The sequence below is a fragment of the Atractosteus spatula genome, chromosome 6 (genome assembly GCF_055471065.1).
Source record: "Atractosteus spatula isolate fAtrSpa1 chromosome 6, fAtrSpa1.hap1, whole genome shotgun sequence".
NCBI lineage: Eukaryota > Metazoa > Chordata > Actinopteri > Semionotiformes > Lepisosteidae > Atractosteus > Atractosteus spatula.
This window is the reverse complement of record NC_142711.1, coordinates 44,289,379-44,315,975: the sequence shown is the minus strand read 5'-3', so window position 1 is coordinate 44,315,975 and position 26,597 is coordinate 44,289,379. Positions and strand designations below refer to the sequence as shown.

General features: G+C 37.5%; 1 protein-coding gene across 1 annotated transcript in view; it reads left to right on the top strand.

The window, feature by feature from the left end:
• LOC148832948 (epidermal growth factor receptor-like) overlaps positions 1 to 26,597 on the top strand; it is a 127,841-nt gene that overhangs the window by 73,883 nt on the left and 27,361 nt on the right. Inside the window, exons 2-14 of the mRNA XM_088919137.1 lie at positions 10,264 to 10,415; positions 11,466 to 11,676; positions 12,584 to 12,718; positions 13,449 to 13,517; positions 14,061 to 14,179; positions 14,551 to 14,692; positions 15,546 to 15,662; positions 16,279 to 16,405; positions 17,055 to 17,128; positions 18,564 to 18,654; positions 19,439 to 19,638; positions 23,726 to 23,858; positions 26,096 to 26,186. Coding sequence (XP_088775263.1) covers positions 10,264 to 10,415; positions 11,466 to 11,676; positions 12,584 to 12,718; positions 13,449 to 13,517; positions 14,061 to 14,179; positions 14,551 to 14,692; positions 15,546 to 15,662; positions 16,279 to 16,405; positions 17,055 to 17,128; positions 18,564 to 18,654; positions 19,439 to 19,638; positions 23,726 to 23,858; positions 26,096 to 26,186 — 1,661 coding nt within the window. The remainder of the gene's footprint in view (positions 1 to 10,263; positions 10,416 to 11,465; positions 11,677 to 12,583; positions 12,719 to 13,448; positions 13,518 to 14,060; positions 14,180 to 14,550; positions 14,693 to 15,545; positions 15,663 to 16,278; positions 16,406 to 17,054; positions 17,129 to 18,563; positions 18,655 to 19,438; positions 19,639 to 23,725; positions 23,859 to 26,095; positions 26,187 to 26,597) is intronic.

The following is a 26,597-nucleotide window of genomic DNA, read 5'->3' as shown; positions in this document are numbered from 1 at the left end:
GGGGATTATATTATTTTTCTACATCATTACCTCATTCATGTTCTGTCGCATCTTCTTGAGGTTTTTGGGCTACTACTGTATGTGTTTATGTTTTTGTCCTCATTTATAAAAGCAAGCCACAATGTACTTCAGTGATTTGTGTTTGACTTTGTCAGTGATTTTTGTGTCTTTGTAAAAAAGCTGAGGGTTTATTTTATTCTGTAATTGCCAATGTAATTTATAGTAAGGATAATGCTCATATTATTAATATATTTATATTAGAACATTTTCATGATTAGGTTTAGGTTTGTAGTGGCAACTTGAATTTTGATAAAAACTATAAATGAACTGAAATTTCTGCTATATTGTGTGATACGATAGATGATAAGATGAAAGGATACTTTTTTGGAGAGTAAAAATGTACATATTAGAATTTTATCAAATGACAGCTGGAAGCTTATCTTAATATTTTAGTATATCTGTATTGTAAAAGCTGTCCAAAATCAATGTGGATTGCCTTGTAATTTGCTTAATTAACTATAACAAATAACTGCAAAATCTACTACTCCTAACTAATTTTAAGAAAAGATCAAGCAGGCCCATACTGTATGTAAAAAAGGTAACGAGCATATTAACATGCTTGAATCTAGTAGGATACCTCATTTGCATCCCATGATAAATTTGGCATGGGCACTGACAATTCCAATTCCTGCTGTCTCATGCCACTCTCTATTCACTTCCCTCTAGGAGGTAGCATCTGTCTTGAAAACAAAGTAGCACAATGCTTGGTTGCACAGTAGGGCACGTCGGCAGAAACGCCTCAGTCTGTATCAGTCTCCACTGATGTTTTAGCTTCCAGTAAGACAGTGCAGGTTCTGTCTTATTTGGAATCAGCTATACTATAGTTATGTGCTGGTTCTGATAAAACACTTAAAAAAATAAGACAAAAAAGTTATTCTAGATGGTGTCTTTGGAAGACACTCCATTACATTCCAGTCTTCTGGTTGACAGAAAACATACTGAAGAGATGTACCTCAATGCTTTGAAATAAGTGCTAAACCACCTCAGGCACTGAGAAATTCCTATGACATTTGTTTCAGCACCACATTTGATGACTTCAATCTAGCACTCCTGCTTATCTTTCACATAGCTGAGAAATGGATCATGCAACAAAATGAAAGAAAGATTTAATGTGATAGATGCACATTTCAAAGTCCTGCCATTTTGCAAACCTTAACGTGGCAGTTTATTTATGAAGAATTGTAGTTTTTAGAAATGTAAATCATTATAAATTAGAATATGGAGAGAGCATCCAAGTGGCTCAGTCAGTAAAGTTGCATTCTATGGCACAGACATTTATTCTTTTACCTTGGGTCATCCTACAAGATATGTGCCTGAGATTCCCCAAATGGTGGTTTTTCATTTGTCAGAGTGGGTACTCGTCCATCATAGATCTTGTGGTGTTCCGCAGAACACAACTTACGCAAATTACAAGGTCCTCCAGTTGATGTTACTGTAATTCCCCTGTAAGGAACTTTGGAGCTTGCAAATTACGGTCTGGGAGAAAAAAGTTATTTAGTAATAGAACATCCTCTTAGTCATTAAGTCAGGTTAAAAAGGACACCAGGAAATCAACAGTTGCCTATGGGCAGGAAGTAACTTTCCACACAGCTGCAATAGTTTGACCACTGTCCATAGAGTGCTTTTACAACACAGAAGTCCATTTAGCATTATCTGTCTAAATCTGTGATCTTATTATACTGTACAGGTATATAACTCTCATCCATCTATTATACTGTATGTGGCACTCAACAGCAATAAAACACACTTCCTAGAGCAATGTTAGCTGTTCATCTCATTGCTTGAAGAGCTTGAAGAGCATATCGATGCGTATCAATGTATAGTACCTAACAATAAAAAGGTTATCAAAATAACACTTTTAAATTAATAAGTGAGTAGGATTTATCATAAACTCTTAGGCCATGCTGGAAATATTTGTGGTTACAAATGTAAGTCTATAAAACGTGCATTAAACAAATATAATTTTATGGAGGTTATTTGTGTCATGAGAGAATTCCCTTTTGCCAAACATTGCTGTGTGCTGTTAGTTACCACATTAGTGTGAAAAAAGAATGTCTTTCAGAGAGCTTTATGCAACACTGAGGCTTTTTCATCCCACATTCAGAAAGTAAAAAAGACGTGCTATCACTTAAACCAGATGAGAAACCCTATTGATTCCCCCTTGCTTTTAAAACAGTTGTACTTTTGTGCATTTCTGTTAAGATGAATTTAAATCTTTTTTTCTACAGATTTTAGAGTTAATTGAATAATTGTTAGAAGGTCCAGAAGAAATAAATCTATTTTGTATCAGAGCACATTTGGGCTTATTGTCTTTGACATACTGTATTTGGCGCACATTTGGTTGGTCTGCATCATGGCGAACAAGAGTATGCCAGACAGACAGGGAATGAAGGAGTTATTGAATGCATTTGCTGGGATGGGTGCCATTCCAAGGTTTCCAACAGAGCTTGGGCAAGTCGGACAGCACACTGTCTCCTAGGTGAAGCAAGGGCTGGTGTCAGTGTGCAGTCCTTGCATTAATGGGTTTTGACAACCAGATTGAGTGGAATCCCTTTTTAATAACCGTGTGGCTGCCCACATGTACCACCTCACATATGGTTCTCCTTTTGTCACTCACACTGTGCCCACAACCTCTTTTTTCTGCTTTGAAAGCTTCCCTTTTCGGTTCTACTTAAAATCTGTACACTTGTATGTGGGATAGGGGGTGGAGCGGGAGAGGGACTGATAAAGCAAAGAAATTAAATGTGTCGGCAAATCATTATCATGTACAATATTTATGTAGTAGCAGGAGCTGGTGATTATTTGATAGATTCACACTTGCAAATTAGCTTGAAAAGAAACAAGCTCATCACATGAACTGGAATTTCTTTGACAAGCAAAAGCACTTATGAGGATGTATCCTTCTTATTTGTTTTTAAACATAAGCTGCCCAGAAGAGTAGAGTGAAGTAATCTGAAGCATTTTTACCAATTAACCTCAGCAATGTGTAGAAGTTTAGATTTCTGAGGAGTCTTGTAAAGAGCACCTTGTAAAAGTTTTCAACCTATAAATAATTTCAAATCTAATGAATTACAAATACTGTAATACAATGTTGAGTGACACAGTTGCGTAGTGGTTAGCTTGCCTTGCAGTGCTCAGGCCCTGGGTTCAGTTCCAGAACTGGATTGCTCTCTGAGAGGAGTATGTTCTGCTTCTGTCCATGTGGGTTTCATGGGTGCTCCGGCTCCCTCCGACAGTCCACAAGTTGTCCCTAAGTGTGAGTGTGTGCAAGTGTGTGTCTGCCCTGGAATGTCTTGTGCCCCTTGTGCCCGTTGCTTGAATTGGAAGAAACGGTTAGAAAATGGATGGGTGGAATACAAGGTGTCACGATCGTCATCCCTCCTCTAGAGGGCGCTTCAACCATTTTGTATTTTAGTTTCGTTATTACGTACAACTGTCCCTGGCTTCCCTTTTATTACTTAAATCCCATGCCTCCGAACTTGAGCACTCCGAAGCTCAGCGCTCAGCATTGGAAGATGGACAGCTAGAAGCCCATCTACCAGCGGGTCCAGGAGAGACCTGACGGCATTGGCTTCAGAACGGCGTCCTGACCATCTGAGTCTGGGGCTCGGAGCACCTGGCTCCGTTATGGTTTTATCTTCTGTGTTCCTGGTTTCCTGTTCCCTTTGTTCGTCTTTGGCTTTGGATCTCCCGGTATTGGATTTTGGTCTGCGCCCTGTTTTTTTCCCAATTGGACTCCCCTTGGACTCGTTCGCCTTTGCCACGCCCCCCGAACACCAGATCACTGCCGTCACTGCCACCCTGTCTCTCATCCCATTCTCTTCCAGCTGTTGTCCTTCTCTTGTCACTTTCCCTGTTGTCCTGTCATTTTCCCTGTTGTCCTTCTCCTGTCACTTCCGGATTATATCGTGCGCATAGGGTCCTAAATAACGCACATTACGGGAGTCAGGACCGGCTCCCGTGACACAAGGCTTCCACATTGGCATCCCTAACCACTTTCCCTTTTGCCCAGATGCTCAGTTTTGAAGGCCAGCCTGATATGGGTATTGTTATGGTGGTAAGACACTTCACTTTTTAATGATGATAATTAACTTTCAAGTTGTGTTAACATCCTAGCATCCTCCTGATCTGTGCGTCTCTGTCATTTGATCCCCGTTTTACAGCTGTACTGATAACAAACAGTTTACACTTTGTAGTGTCACTATGCAAGCTGTGGCTTGAAACTGGAAATTTAACAGAAGGAATGCAGAGACAGATGCATTTCTCTGGAGTCAAGTTAAACCACTTTCATTACCCACAGACAGAGAATGTTACACTAGCTCTGTGTCCTTTCATATAACTCTGTGTTACCTGACTGATTTAGGGTTGCTGTTGTACTTATGCAATTCAGAATATTCTAATTGTCTTTGAAAATCTGACTTCTATAGATACCATCATCATTGTTTATCTTTAAGAATTTGGAGTAGATTGCGTAGATAGAAAATAGAAAGCTCTATTGCATTTGAAAGTGTTCTGATTTCAGTCTCAGACAGCAGCAAAATGTGAAAACTTTGCAGGGCAGTAAATACTGTTGCAAGGCACTATAGCATACCTTACATTAATTGCTCAAGGCAAAGATAGCATGTTCAACAGCATAGCCTGAGGAGGTTATTGAAATATTTGCTCATCTGAGATCAGCTGTAATCCATGTCAAAACTGTTAAAGAATTAAATGACAGATCTTAATTGTACTTTGTGCCTGTGATGGAAATAACCCTGTGGAAAAATAATACTGTATTTGTAGAAGAAATCCAGCAGTATAACCATAAGTGGCTTTGTATGCTGTTAAATTAATCACAAGGCCTAAGCCTACTGTGAGAAAAATGTGGAACTGGTGGTCTGTTGAAATATAGATTACTTTCTGTCAGAACCAAACCTAACAATATTCAGCTTGTTATTAAACAGAAATGTCACTACAAATTGCAACCAAACCATCAGAATTGCATTTTTTCACTTCATTAAAGCAATGCCATGGAGTCCAAGATTTCCTTCCTTAGCAACGTTTGTATAATATTTTCCCACTGGCATTCATTTCTCTGACGTACCCCCATCTGACAGGCAAAGTGTTTTCATAGCATGAAAAATCACTTTTGCACACAAGGATTAACAATTTCATTGAAAACATTCATGACTGTTTTACAGACCACTCATAATCTTTCTTTTTCTCCAGGTCATTGGTTGTGAATAATTAATTCATATGATTCTTATATGTAAAGTATGAATGTAACCACATGATTTGCACAGTGTAAATATATTACAGTTCATAGCTCACACAGAAATATTTTCATACGTTTTCTAACATAGACACATTTCCATTAACGTTTGGCAAATGCTTCAGTTAAGCTGATAATGATAATGTTAATACGGTGAATGCCATATTCTAATTCTAAAACAATTATTTTTATTCTCTACTGTAAGTTTCTTAGTGAGCCAATCCTTCAGCCAGGCATCATAGCAGTTCTTTTAAAAAACACATACCTGTACAGTATATACCAGGCAGTAAGAATATTTGCAGCATATAGAATATCAAACCAATTTAAAATGTAATTAAAATTAATTGCATTGGTTATATCTTCAAGTCAAATAGCATTAAGATAAAATTTCTAAAGGAACATTTTTAGAAGCATAAAAAGCTACAAAGAAGTGGGTTTGCCAGTGCCCTCTGCAACATCTGTTACTGTTACCAGAAGGATTGTGTGCATTTTACAATAGCCAGGAGATTTTACTTTGGTGTTCTTTTCAGGAACAGACTTGCCTTAAGTGTGACAAGTGAGCTTACCAACTGACCACTGGGCTCATCAGATGAGATCAGGCTCTGTTGCGTGTGCTCCACCTTCAAATGAGTATGAAGTTTGCAAGTCAAATGGGATTATTGGAAAAGCATTCACCCTTAGGTGGAAAATTAAATCTGTGTGAGTTCTGTTTCTTGGTTAGCAAATATTGTAGCCTGCAGCCTACAAGCATCAAGCAGGATGATAAATGTTCATTTATGAACATTCTGATCTGTGGGAGTCATAACCCGTCCAACCTGTTCGAATTTCAAGCTGAGTTCCTGAAGCATATTCACTACTGGTCAATATTTATGACGGAGGTTTATGTATGCTTAAGGTGTTCTCATCTTTCACTATAATTCTACATAAAGTTTGTGAAGACTAAAACCTTCTTCACATAACACTTTACATATCTTTGTCTCTGTCACAGTCCATATCACAGTTTGTTTTGGTTTTTTTTTGGGGGGGAGTTAACAGACTTAACTTGGGAAGTTATTTTCTGAAATACTACTGAGATAAGATTTGGACGTGTGTCTGAATGCATTGCATACAGTATATAATTACTTATAGGACCACTGCCATAGGCAGCACTGGTGTACTGGGTAGCTTCTGTATGGAAACAGAAACAGACACATACAGTAACAAGGGATTTCTAAACAAGTGATTTAAATTTAGGTACAAGACCTCACATACTGTACTTGCTCAGTGGTCTCCACAGCTTGAAAGATATCACAAATATTGCAAAGACCAAATTGGAACAACTGTTTATAAACCTTTATTCTTTACTTACAGTTAAAGGGGATTTCTCCATTTGGAGGTTAGTTTCTGCCCAGAAGCAAAACAACCAGAATTAATAAACAGCAACTTGTTTTTGCCAAAGCACTGGCAACGAGTTAGAGTGTCACTCTCCAGCTAAAGTGCAGAGATAGGGAGGAGCTGTTCAGACATGCTTAACCTTGTTTTTCTCCCTTGAGGGGTTGTAGAGTATGTTGTGAAACACAAAATTCTTTCTTCATGAACTGCTGCCATCACAGCTGCATTCAAGAAATCCTTGTAAAAACATTACTTAGCTAATGCTTTTATTCAGCGTGACTTACATTCAAAATACTGACTGGACTGTAATAACATACATGGAGTTATTTAGTGAACAGTGGTATAATAAGACATGTATGATTCATTGCAATGCAACCAATACAAAGCACACAAATTACAACAAATGAGAAATCCGGAGTGAGTTTAGCAGAATAACCCCCTCCCCGTTCTCAACAGCTCCTCTGGATTTTAGGAAGAAATAATGCAGAGACTCTCAGAACTTTATCTGTATTTCAATGAATTATTATACATTTCACGAGGAATGACAGCAGCCGAAAGCTTGGGAGAAATTAGAATCGTTTATTGTGATGTGGAGATTTGGCGTAACCCGCTTGGCTGAGGGCCAACCTCCCGGCCGTTGGACGGGGAGGATAGGACCCCCATGCGACCAATGGGGTAGCTGCAAAGGTGGAGAGGGGGTGGAGGAGGGATGCAGAAAACGAACGAGGAAGAGGAGAGGGTGACGTTTGATATTTATGGAGACCGGTTGCTTACGTCAGGATTAGTGAGAATTGCAGCAGCTGTGTCGAATGAGCGCGGCTGCCTTCATTCCTCCCGAACTTTCATTAAAAACTCCATTATTTATTATCCATTATACCTTTCATACATTAAAGGAATTTTATAAGAAATTGTATGGGGGTTAAAACTGTAAACTGTAGTCATACAACCTATTTTGTAGTTGAACAGAATTTTGGAGACTGACACTATAATGTCACTATAAGAACTATTTTTCTGTCATTCTAGACAGAACTGATGGTTCCACTGGCAATGAGGACTAGATTTTTTCTATGTTGCTTTTTTTTAAATTCATGTAATAAAGCCGGCATGTTTTATACTTTTTTTTTTGTCAGTGCATATTGAGTAAATATAAAAATACAATGTTTTCTTAATTTTTTTTTTCAATCATGCTTTTCCTAAACAATAGGAGATTCCAGACATTCTCCTCACACTTTATACACTAATATAAAATGTTGTGGCAGAGCACCTGGATAAAAGCATGATTAGGAAAGCTGTGTTTTTCTCTAAAAAAACAGTTTTTCTTTTTATGAACAATCTGCAAGGTGGTTATTTTATTTGGACTGTGGCAAAAACTTGGAATTTCAGTCTCAATAAATGCTGGTTGTTTTAAAATTCTTGGTGTCTTTATTCATGAATACATTTACAGTATGTGTTTTTAATTAGACAGATCCAGTCACACAAGGACAAGTCAACACAAACTGAAGCCCCCATGACACCTTTACTGTAACTCGCTTTTCACATACTACCTGGAATTCTAGTGCTAGATTCTGCAAAGTAATGTAAAACAATCTGCAGAGTGTTTCCAGGAAAATGTCTCTCTAACATTTGAACCTTTTGTTTTTATTTTCTCCAATTTACTGTTGCAAGGATTTTGGAATATACTATATTGCATGGTTTGGTGCCAGGACACCTGTAGAGCTTTCTTTATCTTTTTCTTTATTTTCTTTATCTTGAAAATATACCATAAATACTGTACATGCAAGAATGTACAGTACGAGCTGCATTTGTTCGTGGAAAAAAAATTTAGCTGTTTTTTGAAAAGAGTACAATTTAAAACTGAAAACACTTAGTGAACCTCATTGTCAATTTGCAAACACCGGTTCTTCATCTGTAACCTTAAATAAATTACTTGAGCATTTTATAATTTCAAAACATCAAAATAAACAATGATAGAACAATGATATGTAATGTATAAGCTATTGTTTGGTCAAATGTAGCCTAATTATTGAAAAGGAGCAAAAACAGCTTATCAGCCTGATAGCAAGGCTAGCAGAAATGAATTACTAAAGGCAATATGGAATACTTCAATTAAGTATATTTGGAGGTTTGTGTTGAGCAATGTTGTTTGTACAGTAATTCATGTCTATTATTACAGATGTAAAGTGGGTGCACAACTACAGCAGAGGCTTACATTTGTATTGTAATTTGCTTCTTTAACCAGTTCAGAATATTTTTAATATTTTAGATTTAGAACTATTTTGAAACATGAAAGGGTTGAATAATATTGGTTTCATTTTGTGAATTGGATTTTCTGAAATATTACTGTTCAAAACAATACTTTCTAAGTGCTTTAAGTCTGATTCTACTATGCAAAAATAGCGAGAAGATCAGGAAATTTAGCTTAACATGGTAACATGTTGTTAACAACATTCTTTTTGCAAATATTTTCAAAATGAAAAAAAAAATATTAATACAACAAGACATGTACTTGCTTGTCTTTACAGGGCTCCCAGCAATAGCTCTATCCTACAGTGGTACCAGAGGGCTTGCAGTACCAGAGTCACATGCAGTACACTGTTTCATATTTATTCAGGCCATGCTGTCTTCTTTGGGGTGAAGAGGGTTCAGTATTTCACTAATGGACATTTTACTTATTTTTTACTATTACGATTTATTACGATTACTATTTTGCTCTTTACTTTCATGTACTTCAGTGCTTCTCCATAGCATCTAATATGCTTTTATATTCCTCAGTGTTCATCATTACAGTACAACTGTCACCATCCATTAATTTTCCATGTACACTGTACAGTATTGAATAGGCTATATAAGCTATAGGCTATAAAATTAGAGGCTTATGTTGTGCAGTCAGTCCAATTAGTTTAGACTTTTTTTATTTCTCATTTCTTCTCGCTGTATTTGAAATGCATAGCTTGTTCGTATGATCACCCTGTTCCTCTAGCTTTAAAATTTCAAAAGCTACCACTGATCCCACACAGTTCTGTAAATGCAGACTTTTTCTTATTGCTTTGAAGCCTACAGTCTGTGTAAGAATCGGTCCAAAGACATTTACAGTTCTTTCTTAGATTAATGTTCACTACATATTTTTGCCAAAGAATCAGACTTACGGGATGCTTGTGTATAACACATAAAGATTATTCTTTTTGAAGCCATGAATGCTGCGATTTGTAACTTGATTTAGCCTGAAATCAGGGATGCATTAGTGGCAGCCTTCTTTAATGCACAGTGCATGTTTTGCCATGTGCTTGTTACCATCTATTTAGACAGCATTGGTATTTTAAATGAAGATTTTATAATATTGTGGGGGAAGGTCCTTGAAAACAGCCAATAATAAAAGCTCGGCTCATAAGCATTTAATAATTGCTTTATAATTGCTGGGCCCTGTCAGGAGGATGAGTACAGAGAGAACAGAGGGAATCTGCTGATAGTCAGCTAGGTTTTGCCACTTGATATGTTTCCAGAATCATTTCTACTGACCAATACATCAATTTATAGAAATTGACAAATCGGAATTTCTGTTCTTCTTTTTTTTATTCCAACAGTATGTCAAGGACTAAGCAACAAGTTGACACTCCTGGGGACTTCTCAGGACCACTACAACAATATTGTGAGGATGTACTCTAACTGTACAGTGGTTATGGAGAATCTAGAGATAACCTATGTGGAAAAGGACTATGACCTGTCTTTCCTCAAGGTAAGTAGCTGTTGCCTACCATGTCTGTGTCCATCTGTTATGAACAAACAGCACAAGGAGGTCTTTATTTTTCCAAACATTTAGTTCAATAACAATAACATGAATAAGTTATATTTTGTCATAATAGCAAGGGGGGAGCATGATTTGGACTATTTGTGCGATATATTGTATTTAACCCAAAGTTAAGCAAAGCAGACAAAAACACACTGGTAGCCTTGCTTTTTGTACGTCATGTGCATCATTTGCATGAAGAAAGCTAATGGGGGAGTTTGGGGGAGTTACCTTTACCTTGTGAAAAAAAAAAGGTTACACGGTTATAAAGATATTAAATGTCAAGAATAACCATGAATGTATTTGTTAGGGGAGTTTTTTATAGGGCTATATATGTATAACGATTCCTTACATTTACATAGCACTATTCTGGACACTCCACTCAAAGTTCTTTCAAGAGTGCTTTTATAGGGACCATTCCAATTTGCAGCACCTACTTGGGTGATGCAACAGCATCCAAAGTGTGCCAGTATGCTCACCACACATCAGGTTTCAGTGGGGAGGAGAACAGAGTGATGAAGGCAATTCATAGATGGTGATTATTAGGAGGCCATGATTAGTAAAGGCCAATGGGAAATTTTGCCAGGATGCCAGGGTAACACCGAGAAATGCCCTAGGAATTTTAACGACCACAGAGAGTCAGGACCTCGGGTTTATGTCTCATTTGAAAGACGGTGCCTTGTTATGGTATAGTGTCTACATCACTATACTGGGGCATTAGGACCCACACAGACTGTAGGGTAAGCGCCCCTTACTGGCCCCACTAGCACCTCTTCCAATAGCAACCTTAGCTTTCCCAGGAGGTCTCCCATCCAGGTACTGACCAGGCTCACATCTGCTGAGCTTCAGTGGGTTGCCAGTTGTGAGTTGCAGGATGATATTCCAGCTGGCAATATAGTAAGTGGCAGTATACGTAGTAAAAACTACAAGGAATAGATTTGTTTTTGTGTAATACGGCCAAGGCTTTCTTAAAGCCAATTTCTTCATGTGTCTCCACAGAGTATACGTGAAGTCGGGGGCTACGTGCTGATTGCTCTCAACAAGGTCTCCAGAATCCCCATTGATAACCTTCGCATCATCAGAGGCCACATCCTCTATCAAAATAGCTATGCTCTGGCTGTTTTGTCCAACTTCGATAAACAAAGCTCTGTGAGCAAGAACCAGAGCTCAAATGTAGGATTGCAAGAATTGTCTTTGAAGAGCCTTACAGGTGAGTCACTGACATTGACAATGTTGCGGGACTAAAATGAAAGTTCAAGAGACTGAGACATTAACTATTCAGAGACCATTCTTACAGTAAGTAGTCTTGTGGAACATCCAGGGGCTCTTTTGCAAAACTGAGACTTTTCATCAGCACAGTAGAGAGTCTACACTTTTGACAAAATCAAAACCTGTACTTACTGTACAACAGAAGGACCCCAACAGTGGGTGTATCATTTTGTTAATTAAATAAAAAAATATATCTTAATTTTCAATTTTACATGTTCAATCATCAAGTTATCTTCATCTTTCATTAATACTTTTATGAAGATCTAATTACAGTATATTTAAAGGTCTAACATATTCAAGAATATGGACCAACCTAGAACGTTCACAAACATTTTCTCTGAGCTCTATGTCTCCTTTTCAGGCATATGTGATTGACTTGATAATTTGACATGATGATTTATTACAGTAATAGTATCTTGTGCACAGTGAACCTGGTGTGATAAAAAGTTAAAACTTTCAAGCTACTGTATAAATGCCAGTTTCATTTTCTTTGCTTTGTGTCCTGTGGTTGCTGGTCTGTGAAATGCACATTATAAAAACATGATTTTGCTATGATACCTGGTAGCAATCTGCCTGCTCCATACCAATTGAATTACATGGAGTGTTTTTCTTCAAATTTCCCATAGAAATAAATCAGAACTGTGCTCAGGCTGCAAGACGTGTGCACTTTTATGCGAATCTACCTGGAAAGAGGATGCATCAGTATATTTTATAAATTGAAAGGGGGCAATTGAGCCCTGGCTGTTTGGTAACAGCCTTTTACCACTGTTCAAAATCCATAATTACAGGGTGTGTGGCTCTTGCCAAGAGGCACTGCTGGATTAATAGTTTTCCCACTTCTTTTGCAGAAATCCTTAAAGGAGGTGTGAAGTTCACCGGCAACCCATTTCTTTGTAATGCTGACACCATTCAATGGTACGATATTGTGGACAAAAGCAAGAAGCCAGAAATGTTCCTGATCTTTGCAAACAACACCTTGAACTGTAAGTACTGTGGATACAAAGCCAACATTTCTTCTGCCTGATGTCCTTACAGAAGAGGCATAACAAGACATTGCGATATTTACAATATTGTAGCAGAAATGTCTATTCAACAGTGCATTCAACAGGACCTGTAAACACTTTGCTACTGACAACAAATGAGAAAATTGTGATAAGATAACATACTGTAGATACTGTATGTTAATGCAGTGTGGTAGAGTGGTAAAGTACTGTAAGTACACCACTTTATGATTTTATGATTTATTGCATTTAGACATATTTGACCTTCAGTTAGTCTTTACCAAGTCCTAATAGCAGATAAAACTAACCTAATTTGTCAAATAGACGGAAAAATGTACTTCATTATTATTTATTTAAGAAAACAAATCAGCCAGCATTGAATGCCTTTGCACCTACTATACCTTATGGGGGTGTATTTACATGTTTCTGTACCAGGCCATATATACTTGTATTTACAATTGCATTTTAAGATATTTTGATCATCTTAAAGATGTACTGTAATCATACACTGAAGATGCTTTTGAGAAATAAAAGATGCATTATTTGTTAATAATCACTGCTGATGCACCAACCGGTTATTAAAATATCTGAATTAGGACAATGGAGCAAATCAAAAGATATTCCTGTATTATATAAATTATGTACACTGGATATCATGAACATTCATTTGGTATTTCATACTTAGTAACAAAAACAAAATTCTATTTTTCAGGCAAAAAATGTGATCCCAACTGTTTCAATGGATCCTGTTGGGCACCAGGTCCCAATAACTGTCAAACTTGTAAGTTCCAGGTTTCAATATTTATACAGTACAGTAGGTCACCAAAAACAGATTGTAAACAGCTGGCTCAGGAGGAAATTATGCTAATACCAAAGTCTGTCTCTCCTAAGACAAATTCAGTTTCATTTTCAGTTTTCTTCCAAATCATACCACGTGTTTTCAGATAATTCCTCGTTCTACCTGAATCAGATCATTAGCCACCTGGGACTGGAAGTGTGCAAGTGGTGGCACCCAGCTGGCCCTGTGCCACTGAGCGTAGGTTTGGGATTAGTCAGCCTGGGCTCTCTCAGCTCCTGATGTCAAAGGCACCTGCAGGCTTTTGGTTCAGTCGGTGAGGGATGAACCCTTCTATTGATCAGTGCTGAACATCCTGTATTGAGAACTACTGGCCCAGATCAGACTTTTGAAATCTTTGTTGTGGCTTGGCTTTCTTGTTAATGTGGCTTTTTTTTTAATTCATATGGAATTAAACATGGTATAGGGTAGAATCAGGTGCAATTTGGTGTCTTGTGAAGGGACCTGGTTTCTACTTTTTCTCCAAAGTGACAAAATTGAACTGCGCGGAGCAGTGCTCGCATAGATGTAAAGGACCCAAACCCAGTGATTGCTGTAACGAACACTGTGCTGCTGGCTGCACAGGACCCAGATCTACTGACTGTTTGGTAAGAAATAGTAGAATAATAAGCAAAGAGAAAAAAGGACTTTTGCTGTGCTTGTCCCGATAATTAACAGCTACTTTTATTTGGGTAGATATGAAATGTACCAAATATGGCTTATTCTGGTTCATTTATCGTTGTTTTGTAGACAGTGAATCATTCAGTTAATCATGAACCATTCAAGAAATGATTTCAAGATTTGACTGTAAGTTTTCCTGTAAACTTACTGTAAATTGCTTCACTCCCTTTCTTTACAGCTGGTGAGTGACACAACTAGTGTTAGAGATAATAAAAATGTATTGTTGTCTTCCAAGGAATGTCTGTTTGTCTAGTTTCTAGAGAACACTACCTTATTAAGAAGCTTGTCTTATCAACAGGCCTGTCGGGACTTCCAGGACGAAGGAACATGCAAGCAGGTGTGTCCTCAGCTGATGCTTTACAACCCCAACACTCACCAGCTGGAAATGAACCCTGATGGGAAATACAGCTTTGGAGCTACCTGTGTGAAGAGCTGTCCTCGTAAGGCTCCCTTTATTATTGTGTTCTTTACCTGAACGCAGACACGCAGTTACCTCCTAGAATTAGGAAAATATATTTGAAAGCCCTGTTTGTTTGCCTACAAAACTGCTGAAGGCAGATGTGCGAAGGAATGGGACGTTATCTTTGGGAGAATATGGGGGGAGGACTTCAGGAAACTGGAGGTGTTTAGATGTTGTGAGTAATTTGAGTTGAGTAGAGTTCAGAAGCCTGGGTCAAGCACATGAAATGATGTAAAGAGAGGAAAATGTTGTTTAGTTCACGTGCATTTTGCCTGTTTACTGGTTTGGTTTGAGGGCCCTCATGCTGGCCCACTAGATAAAGAAAGACACCCCATGTGTGTCAACTGTGAAAAGAAAGAGATTAATGTACAGGGCTGTACAAAGTGACTAAAATTAATTTTTGGAGAAAGGCAGAGTAGTAGGAGGTTAACAACAAAGGAAGCCAAAATAAATGAAGTTGTATCCCTCTTTTATACTGGATGTTAACCCTAGGTTTATACTGGATGTTAAGTGGGGTGCAGCACACAGCTATTGTTCCTTAACTTGAATTTAATCAGAATTAATATAGGAAGAATTTTAAAACTTTTCTATGTCAACACAGAGCTGAGGTTGGAAAACGTGCATGAGAGAAATGTGGGTGTGGAAGTAAATAGCCCTTTTTCATTTTCTTGGAAAAATAAGCTACGGTTTGTTGAGAGTTACCATATTTATCACCAGTGCAAAACCATAGAAAACCCTGAAGTGTATTAAAGCAACATTTGGTTATTTTTCAATATTGAACTGCACTATTGTATTTCTTTGTATGTGACGGGTTTTTTTCTGGTTAATTTCAGATAACTATGTGGTGACTGATCATGGCTCATGTGTGAGAACATGCACAGCCAACACCCATGAAGTTGATGAAAATGGGGTCCGCAAATGCAAGAAGTGTGAAGGACCGTGTCCCAAAGGTAGTCACAGTCATTATTCTGTTCAGCTGCCCAAAGAATGAGAATACGGCAACACTCAGCAATAAACTAAGGGACTGGGATGAGTAGCTTGTCCCAGAAAAAGCTGTCATTTAGGAATGAAATGACTAATCATGTGGAAATATATGAAAAAAAGTCTGTTGGTGCTTTGTTTAAATCTACATTTTGGACCCTTTTTGTGTTATACAGTAAATGTCCTTAAAAAAGAAAACAGCACGCATACTGTAACAAATACTGTTGTCATCTCTATATTTATGTACTTTGTGGGTTTTGTGAAGTCAGTGGCTCCTATCCCTAGTTCTTAAGATACTCTTGTTATGTCTGGTTTCCGTTACAGCTGAGCTCTGGGTTACTCAGCTGAACCCTTAATTAGGTTTGAAACGATCATTGAATCAGCTAGAACAATTTGATTGGTTTCAGCTGGGAAATGTGCCCACAGTTCAGGTAGGCACTTAATTAAGTAACTGACATCTTAGTTGGAACGAAAAATTAGAAGAGACAGGTAGTCTTCAGGACTGCGGTTGGAAACATTGACATGAAATAATAGGACAGTCTGTCATTTAGATTTTATATCTGCTTTTTTATTTCTTTCGTGTAGCTTGCAATGGATTAGGAATGGGAAACCTTGTCAATGTTCTATCTATCAATGCTTCCAACATCGATTCCTTCAGAAACTGCACAAAAATCAATGGAGATGTTTCTATTCTGCCCGTGGCTTTTCGTGGGTAAGTCTTGTGTAGTACAGGGAGATTGTGGAAACGTTTTATTGAATCTTTACCAAAATGCCATTTGGTTAAATTAAGCCAATTTTTCACCTGTTGCAAGTTGGTAAAGTCGCTTGCTACCATGCAGTGATTATACCCCATACATCATCTACATTAATCTGAAAACTGTTCTTTTGTTTGTTTTGTGTTTCCTGCATGTGTCCTGGATATTTTTACTGCTGTTGCATCTGCATTGATCCTTGTTTTCTATATTTAGTATTGTCATTGTAATATTCCCTGTATGTATTATGTAATATTTCATAGAAAGATTTCTCATTGCTGAAAATAAAAAAAAAATGAGAATGATGTGTCACCACAATGCCAAAAAAAGTGCATGTACAGTAAATGAGGTACAGTATAGGAAAAAAAGCAACCAGAAAGAAAAAGAAACTACCAGGTCATATTAAATACACCTCATACAATCTCTTATACCTATGCATTTAAGATGTATTTCATAACAATCTGCTTCTTATTTAGGAGTTCTGCACATGTTTCTAGCACTAGGGTTACATCTAGCAGAACTGGTCTAAAGTTAAAATATAAATGTTAAGTGTTTTTGATAGACAAATGTATCATTGCCACTTGCCTTGCTTTTCCTGTACTTTTTCAGTGACAGCTACACGAAAACCCCTGTTCTGGATCCATCCAAGCTGGATGTGTTTAAGACAGTGAAAGAAATAACTGGTATGTTCAGTGACTGATTATCCATCCATCCATTACCTATCATTTTATCCGATTCAGGGTCGCAGTCGATGTGGGCAAGTAATGGGTGCTTGGCAGGATAAACCCTGGATGGGAATGCCAGTCCATCACATGGCACACACAGACACAGACAGGCAAACGTTCACACCAGGGCCAATTTCCCAGAAGCCAGTTGACCTACCAGTTTTTGGACTATGGGAGCAAACCGGAGCACCCGATGGAAATCCATATGAACATGGGAACAGTCCATAAGAACATACAGTACAAACTCCAAACAGATAGCACCCTAGTGCGAGGCAGCAATGCTAACTGTTGCATTAATGTTCTACCCAAGTGACTAATTATTCACACAAATACCAGACGTTAGTCAAGAAATCTGTTAATTGAGAGAGCAATATATGAAGGTAAAAATTGGAGATCACTTTTATTACAGAAGAGGGAGAAAAAACCTACAGGGATATCTCTGTAAATTACGCCCTATTTTAATGAGAATAAAAACAATATATAAAATCACCCTTATTTTGTATATTATTTTTCTAATGTGTTACTATTGTTCTCTTGCACAAAATTTTGTTCCATTAACATTTTCTCCCTGTGGCAATTTGAGTTTTACTGTGTCACTTCAAAACTAGCCTAACTAACCCACTGTACTTTGTACAAGTTAATTCACCAAAGTCCAATACTCATGCATGTGAGCACACTTTCTTTATTTCTGTTAGTAGCCTGCGTGATTTGATCCTGGATTCGCATTCCTGACACACACAGCCTTGTGAAACTTGAGCATTAGTTCCAATGTGTCAAATGACTGATCTCCTAGTGTGGTAGATATGAACACTCTTGACAGACCCAACCAAGGCGATGTCACCATAAAAGACTTAATGCACTCAGAGATCCATTTGTCAGTTGCAGTACAGTATGTCACTGAAGTAAACATACTGTATCAGCCACAGGTAACAGTGATACAAGGAAACACAATATCTAAGAGAGGAACAAAAGCAATGATATAGGTGATTGCAGAGAGACACTCAAATAATTCAATATCATTACCTATTGTGTAGCTCATGTTGTGTTTTTTTTTTTCTGTTGCTATTTTAATTCTAAAGGATAAAGTAACTGGTATTCTATAAGGAATGTAGTCAGATAAATGGGGGGAAACACCTGATACCAAAGGGTGCCAACACTTCTTCCTCACATTTGTTCATTTTACCTCACTTGTGCTTATAATCACCATCCCCAGTTTTTACTGTAATACACCTTAAGCCAATACTACATTAGCCAAAGCGCTGTTTAGCTACCTTACTTTAAATTTTAATATAATTAAGGGAGTGGAACTAGTTTGTGGTTTTTTTTTTAATTTATTTGTATTGGCAGAAATTAGAGCACTTTTCCTTCAGTTTATTTATTTCTCATTTGAAAGGTTTCTTGCTGATCCAGGCCTGGCCTGAAAACATGACTTCTCTCAGTCCACTTGAAAACCTGGAAATCATTCGTGGAAGGACAAAACAGCAGTAAGTTGATAAGTTAAAATTGAGGCTTACTCTGTACCTGGGAAGCACAGAGGAGATCTTCAGAGGGATGTGACCAAAACATGCACAGACATGATACCATTCTGTTCCACAACTATGGGAGTCCCAGTCTAATCAGAGGTGTTAATAAAGAAATATTTGCTTTTTTCCCTAACATTTAACAAATACACAGTGTGAAAGCGAGGAAACGTTGAATAAAGGTTCCTTTGTTTGGGCTTTTATTCTTTAATACTATCCAATAATGTTTACCCTATAATGAAAAAAAGAGTAAAAAATGGATACGTTTCAAATGAAATAAAACATGATTTTTATTTAAAAAGAAAGCTAAAATGAAAATATCTATTGTGAGCTTTTGAGAGTCAGTGCTAGAGACTACTTCAAGTTCAATACTTTATTGCCATAACAACTACAGTAGTTGCATTGAATTTGGTTTGGTGTGCTCATACAATTAAAAGACCTACAATACAAACCAACACCAAACACAACTTCACATACTGTACCATTCTCGACAGACACTGGTAATAAAATAAAAAAAACAGTGAGATATAGAATAACATTGAGCCGTGTAAAAAGTGCAGAGGTTATGCATCACACAGGACAGGTGCTGTTACTGAACCTAAGTGGTGCTTCAGTTCTGTGAAAACTGTTGTGCAAGTTAAGAACCAAAGGGAACTTGAATGTAATTCTAGTCACAGGAGGTCCATCCTATTTCACCAGACTGAAAATCTGACCTGTCCTCTTCCACCGTTTTTCCTTGTCACCACAGTGGCACGGTGAGTGTGGCAGCTGTGAACATTGACATCACATCTCTGGGGCTGCGCTCCCTAAAGGAGATCAGCGATGGGGACGTGGTCATCAGGGGAAATCCCCACCTGTGTTACACCAATGCGGATCAGTGGAAGAGGCTCTTCAAGCTGGAAAAGCAAAACGCACGGGTTTCCGAAAACGCTGATCCCACTGAGTGCAGTAAGTAGAGTAAACGTGTCAAAATGATACCTGCTGCAAGTCAGCAGACTACTGAAACATGGCAGCAGTCCCTATTGTAAGGAAAATGGTAGAGATGGTACAGTGGTCAATAGGTAAAAAAGCAATCAAATATACAATTGCCTTGTAACAAGTATTATTAACAAAAAACAACCAGAGGTTTCCAATATAGATAAATACAGTATAGACTTACAGTATGACCTACAAATATATTTTGTCATATATATTTAGTATTCATACAAACTGAGTTAATTATCCTAAATTCATTTATATGTTATTATTAGTATTCTTTTGGAATGTTTATTACAACTGTAAGTTGAAAACGTAACATACAGATTGATATGTCAATTTATGAGAAAAAATACAGCTAAATAGTGAGCATTGCAATGAGCTGCTGATCTCAAACATTAGGAAAGGAATAATAGGCATCCAGAAGAAAAGCAATGTTAATGAAAACTCTTTCAAGCCTTTCATAGTAGAATAGTGCCTGGTTTATACTCCACTATACTTAAATGTGATATTGGTAGATACTATTAGGCTAAAAGGTCACATTTGTGTAGCTCAAGTTTCTGCTCCTCCACATAAAATAGTCAAGATGATTTTTTGCTTCCATAACCTGACAAAACTTCAACAACAAAAGTACAAGTACAAGTCCTTCTAGGAGCTGTCTTAAATTGAGCACGTTGCTCTCATTTTTCCTTCTACATCTTTACAACCCTAACCCTTAAAACCACTTGAATATCCTTTGATGAAAATAATAGAGGTTTTTCCTGGCTGTTGTCAGTTGTTTCTATGTAGCAGAATACTGTTCCAAAGCAGCTGTTTCTGGAGGTGCTGTCTGTGATGCCCAACAGTAAATAGCAGTGATCAGACAGCTCTGGAATGCAAAAGCAATTTAAAATTGTGATCTGAGCACCCCCCTGCTTATACAAAATTGAAAGGCCTGACTATAAGGATCTACAAAAGAAAAAAATAAAGCTTGAACTTTGCTTTCCACATGCACTTACATTTTGAGTAACTCCCTTTCACAAAAAAATTAAAGCATTCATAATTACAGTACATCCCTTGCATGACTGTCAAGAGATTGCTTTGCAGATTGCATTTAGTAACACTGGTAAAACATTTAATGTATCACATTCTCATTTTACAGATATTGCAGCATTCATCAATCAATTTTCTAACCACATTATGCCATTTTGGGTCACCATTGAACAAAAACCTATCCCAGTAAGCAACGAACATAAGACAGGATACACCCTGGACAGGACACCTGTCCATCACAGGGAGGACAGAAAGACACAAACACACACACTCACTGACACCGTGGCCCATTTTTCCCAATAGCCAATTAACCTACCAGTCGGTCATAACTGTGAGAGGAAACCCGAGTACTTGAAGGAAACTCATGCAAACAGGGGGAGTACATACAGACTCCACACAGATAGCACCCCTAGTCCAGATTTGAACCCAGTGCCCTGGCACTATGAGGCAGTAATGCTAAACCACTGTGCTACACACATTGCAACAATAAGGGCGTTTAAAAGAGTGAAAGACTACCGGATGAGTGCATAATTACCAATGGAATATTAATATAAATGTGAAATGAAATACATAAAACAATGTATGTTATATACAGCAATGTCTATCCCACCTAATGTCTTACATGCCACACACAGTACATGTATTTAAGGATTTACTTGTCTTTGGCACATGCAACAGAAGCACATTGCTACCCAGTTTATTTAAATCATCACAAGATACAATATGTATCTTTACCTGCTAATTTGAAACCAATTAAGCGTATATAGGTGTATAATAATATACTGGTAAAATAATTGACGACAACTCTTCTAGCAGTTTTTCAGAATGGAATGGGACTGAGCAGATTTCTGAAGGTTTTGTAAAGTGGGTTTCTTGTGTAAAGGACAGCACCCCAATGTCCCCTGTTGTCATTCTGAGGAATAGGTTTCTGCTCCAAAGTGAAGAGTGCCACCTGCTGGTCCTCCAAACCTAAGACAATTATGTGTACTAAAATGAGACCTATATTGAAGTGTTGTAGAATTTGTAATAAAACTGAATCAGCATCTATGCAAGTAACGTCTGAGTTAACTGGTAACAACTCCAGTCTACCTTTTAATAAGAAACATTTTTTTAATTAAAAAAATGCTGTTAGTTAGGTCTGGAATATGTATCCAGTTTGCTCTTCCTATTCTGGGGTGTTGTCTCTTAACACAGCAAGATGATAACCATTATTTTCTTTTTTATCAGCTGGAAATGCAAATTTTTGCAGTCCTCACTCACATTTGAATTGCCAGTCAATAATCGGTTCATCAAATGCAACAGCTGCATCTCCTGTGTACCACACAGGGAAACATTAGGATGTGTAAACACTCCTCAGACATGCCTGCCTGTCAGATTCACTCTTAATTTAAAATGCTGAGAGCTTCACAGTGCCATACAGGAGAGTTAGCACTGACTGAAAGCACTCAGCCTCCACTCTGAGCAAATGCCTTTTCACTGTTTGAGTACAGTCTTGTTCAGTAATTCACTGAAACAAAATTCAATCTTGAGCATTGAAATTAATTAATTAAAGCTGAAATCTGTGAAATCTTCAATTCTGTTCACCTTCATGCCCGTGTGAAGAAATGATTGATTGGATGGCTGAAAACCTCAACGATGTTTCAGAAAATCTGTCCAGATATCCTGAAAAGTTGTCAAAGTGATAAAGAAGCATCCACATGTTAAACCTATAGAAAATCTCAAACTAATCAACTGTGCTCGGTTCCTAATACAAAATGAAAATATGGGATAGCACTTGTCTCAGCTGTTCAGGCTACAGTACATCAAAAGAAATGCACCTGTTGCAACTTTAAAGACATTTCATTTCCAGCAACTACTGTTGCACACTGTATTGTTGTTCATTTGATAAATAAACTTTGATTTGATTTGATTAGATTTTTTTGGTTATTAAAATTACAAGCAAGGGGTTCCCAACTCTTATATACTGTATGACCAGAAAGAAGTTTGTTTCACAATCTGTGTGCTTGCCCTGTTCTTTGATATGTAATTACTTCTGGTCCTTTCCTTTGATTTGAAACAGAGTTTGATCTGTTTGTCTTGTTGCCTGCAGCTCTCTGAGGCTTGTTCTGTTTTATGATATTTTGTTGGGTGTTTGCCCTGTCATTTGATAAGCGACACCAGTTGATTTCTTTGTCCTGTTTTATGGTACAGTAAGTGCTTGTGAGTGTTATTCCTGAGAAGGAAATCAGTTGCCTTAGCTGCTACTTTAATATCTACCACAGTGTTGTTAAGTTGTAACATTGAAGCGGTGGATAAGTGCAATATTTATTTGTCCCACTTTACCTTCTATCTCGCAAAACTACAGAAAAGTGTGTGGCTGGCTGGCAATACTGCAGTCAAAAGAGTGATTGATCCCTGCTGGAATCTGGTAGACTTCCTTTGTTCTCATAGAGCAGTCTATTGCTCAGGCCCATGGCACTGGTGAAGGAACTCTGATCTTGGGAACCAGAGGGAGTATGAGGAATGGAGGAAAATGGGAAAAAATGTAGAACCTCTGTATTTTGTATTGTTTTTCCAATGTGTTACATTTTTTCCATATAAAAAATGAAAACAAACTGTCATATGTCAGGAATCCAAAAGCGGTGTATGTTTTTATATGAATTGACTGTTGGAGGTCTCTGATCTGGTGTAATCTCCTAGTGGGGTTTGAATGAGAAAAAGAATGATCTTGTGTGCCGAAATTAATCTTCTGGAAAAAAAGGCTGACAGGAGAGTGTGTCTGATAGTCACAAGCATTTGTTTTACTAATGGCCTCTCAAACTTATGAAAAAGAGCCTTTACAGATTCTCAGGTGTATAATTTTGTTAGTACAGACCAAAAATGAAGCAATGAGAGTATGAAGGCCCTGTATGAGCATAAAGAAAGCCTGCTGTATTTTAACTGCGAATCAATGCCGTTTAAAAACCAAACCCATTGTACTGTTCAAGCTGTAACTTAACAAGCTGTGTCTTGTGTCTTAATTCACCACTTGTCTTTATTTTCGGTTTAGGTGCCCTGAAACAGACATGTGATGAGCTGTGTACTAGCGAAGGTTGCTGGGGCCCTGGTCCTTCCATGTGCTTTTCCTGTCAGCACTTCATGAGGCAGCAGCAGTGTGTAAACGCCTGCAACGTGCTGGAGGGGTGAGTGGTGCCTACAGGTTCTGTCTCAGCATTTACTGTTCCAAGGGTTCTCAACATTTTACACCAGGTGTACACTATTTTACACTAATAAACCTTTACTTGTTCCGATTTTACACTAAGGCTGATCTCAACTCAACTCAACTACGAACAAGTAGTTAGAACCTACATTTAAGATTTCATCTGAAGGACTACACCTCCTTTTCCAAAAAAAGGTTTGGAAATTTTGGTCCAAATGGAAATGTGCTGCCTTCTGGTCTGCCACTTACTGCATCAACCTGAATTTCTTTAAAAGACCAGTCTCAGTCTTGCTTAGCTTCTGAGATCAAGATCAGGCTACAAGATGGTAACACTTGCAATGTACAGTAATAAAATGTTGACTTTTGCAGGAATGCTCAAACCAGAGCATTGCAATACTGAGATTTGTTTTTATTTATCAGTACAGAGCCATGATTTTTAAAAACAATATCTGTCATTAATGTTTATCTTTATACACAGCAAGTCTAGACCTGTTATTGAAGTCTTTCAGAGTGTTTGGTCTGTTGGTTCATTTCAGCTTCAATTTATATTCTGAGAGGATCCTCCGCACAGCCAGTTAATTAGAAACACATTTCTTCTGTAACAGTCAGGACTTGGGAAAATAGTATAAGCAGCGTGTGTTTCCACTTCTGCCAAGAGTAATGTATTTTCCAACAGAATTTCTAACTCTCCTTACTGAAAACAATGCCTTAGAAAAATGTTTAGACTTTGCCTTTAGTCCTGCTGTTTGAGCTGTGAACATTATGTTCCTTGGAACAATTCAGTATGGATTAAACCATCGTAGCCTTCTTTCATTTAGCTCATTATTTCTAACAGAGGTTCAAGTAGGGAGCTGTATCTGCTGCAAAGGACGAAGCAGAGGCTATCACCATGCTGAAAAGTATTAAAAAAGGCAAAAAAAACAATTTAAATTGACAATGACAGTACTTTTGAAATTCTCTGTTCTGTTTCACTTTCTGAAACAAAGGAATGCCATTCATTACATGTCTCTGTGGAACCTTCCTGCATTTGTAGTGTATATTTATGAAGGTGGACATTTGAAATTTGTAGGAGTGCTTCAAAATTAAGTTTGGTTTACTGACTCTGTTCTTAACCCCTCTGACTCCGGCTGGCAATTAGAGTGAAGGCACTTCTATCAGAAATGCCATTAGTCAGCAGGTCAGATGACAGGAGTCCTTAACGTGTGCCATAGTCTGGCTCATCCTACAAGCCACAGTGCATTTCAGATTTACGAAGTACACTTTTAGCTGTATTAAAAAATGCAAAAATGAACCTTAAACTACTTAAACTAAAGTTTTTTTTAAGTGTATCTATGACTTAAACATTTAAGAAAATTAGATTGACACACATACACACTCAAAGCCTTTTGTTCACCAAATTATCTGGTTGATATTACGGAACATAAAAATATGAGAAAAAAAATATTTTCCTGTTTTTCGCTTAGCTCCTTCAGTGCTGCTTTTCATCAAAGTATTGTAGTCAGTAACATTGACACAGTCCTTATTTTTTTCTATTCTTACAGTCAAACAATTAAATAATTTAGAAGTGTCATAAAAAAGCCCAAAGGGAGGAAAATTAAACTTTTTAAAGGGGCATAATGTATCAAAAGTTGCCTGGGAACCTTTTGGTTTACATTAGTCCCAACAGCCACTGAGGCAGAAATGACATTACACCATATTCTGTGGCTCTGCCTGTAACTCAGTATTATAGTACATACTGTACATAGAACAGTAATCTCAGAAAGAGGACAGCAGAAGGAGTTAGTGAAGTTTCCTCATTTTTTTGCCAATACTAATAAAGCATTACTGATATTTGTGACTCTTGCCATTTATCTTTTTGGATTTGACAACAAATGCACAATTTAACCCACTGACGTACCAATCCATGTAGACGTACCGGAGTATCCGGCTGCATGCACACAGTTGCAGTTTCTGTCAGACTCCTTCAGGCAAGGCAGCAGCTCAGCAATGCCTCAAAGTCAGGATTCTTATTTTGTGCAGTGAGTGGGTCCAGAAAGTGAACTTGATTTTGAATTCACAGGAACCTGATCCTGTAATTCAAATTTACAGAGAAAGGACATGAAATTAACTTCTAATAGTCTGAAAATACAGCGTCTGTAGACTAAATGTTAACTCACATTTCATATACATGAATAAGAAACAAACTGTTGAAAAGCATTGATTATTTTCTCCTTTCCTCAGGTTGCCGAGAGAATTTATAATGGACAAAAAGTGTATTGAGTGTGACCCGGAGTGCATGCCACAGAATGGAACCCAGACCTGCACTGGATCGGTATGTTCATTGTCTCCAGAATCTTCTCTGGCAAAGTGAAAATGGTTAAAGCATAGTGTGCACAAGCTTTATGACATAAGTATAAACTGAATTTATCTTTTTATGTTTGTACAATATAAAATATACATTTCTACTGTATGTCTCTTGATACATTTATTCTCCATTGAAGGGACTTACAGTATAAAGAATTTATGTTTATAAATAAATTAACAAAATGATTTTTGGAGAACACATACATCTACATTATACTGAAAGGCTTTGGAGTACTATACTGCTCAGGCCTGATTGTCTAGCATTTGACAAACTGTCCAAAAATACAAGAAGCAAGGTAGCTTACAAAATAATATGTAAAAATACACATTCAAGACTCATGTATTTAACCTACCATTAAATGTAATTGTTAGTGCTATA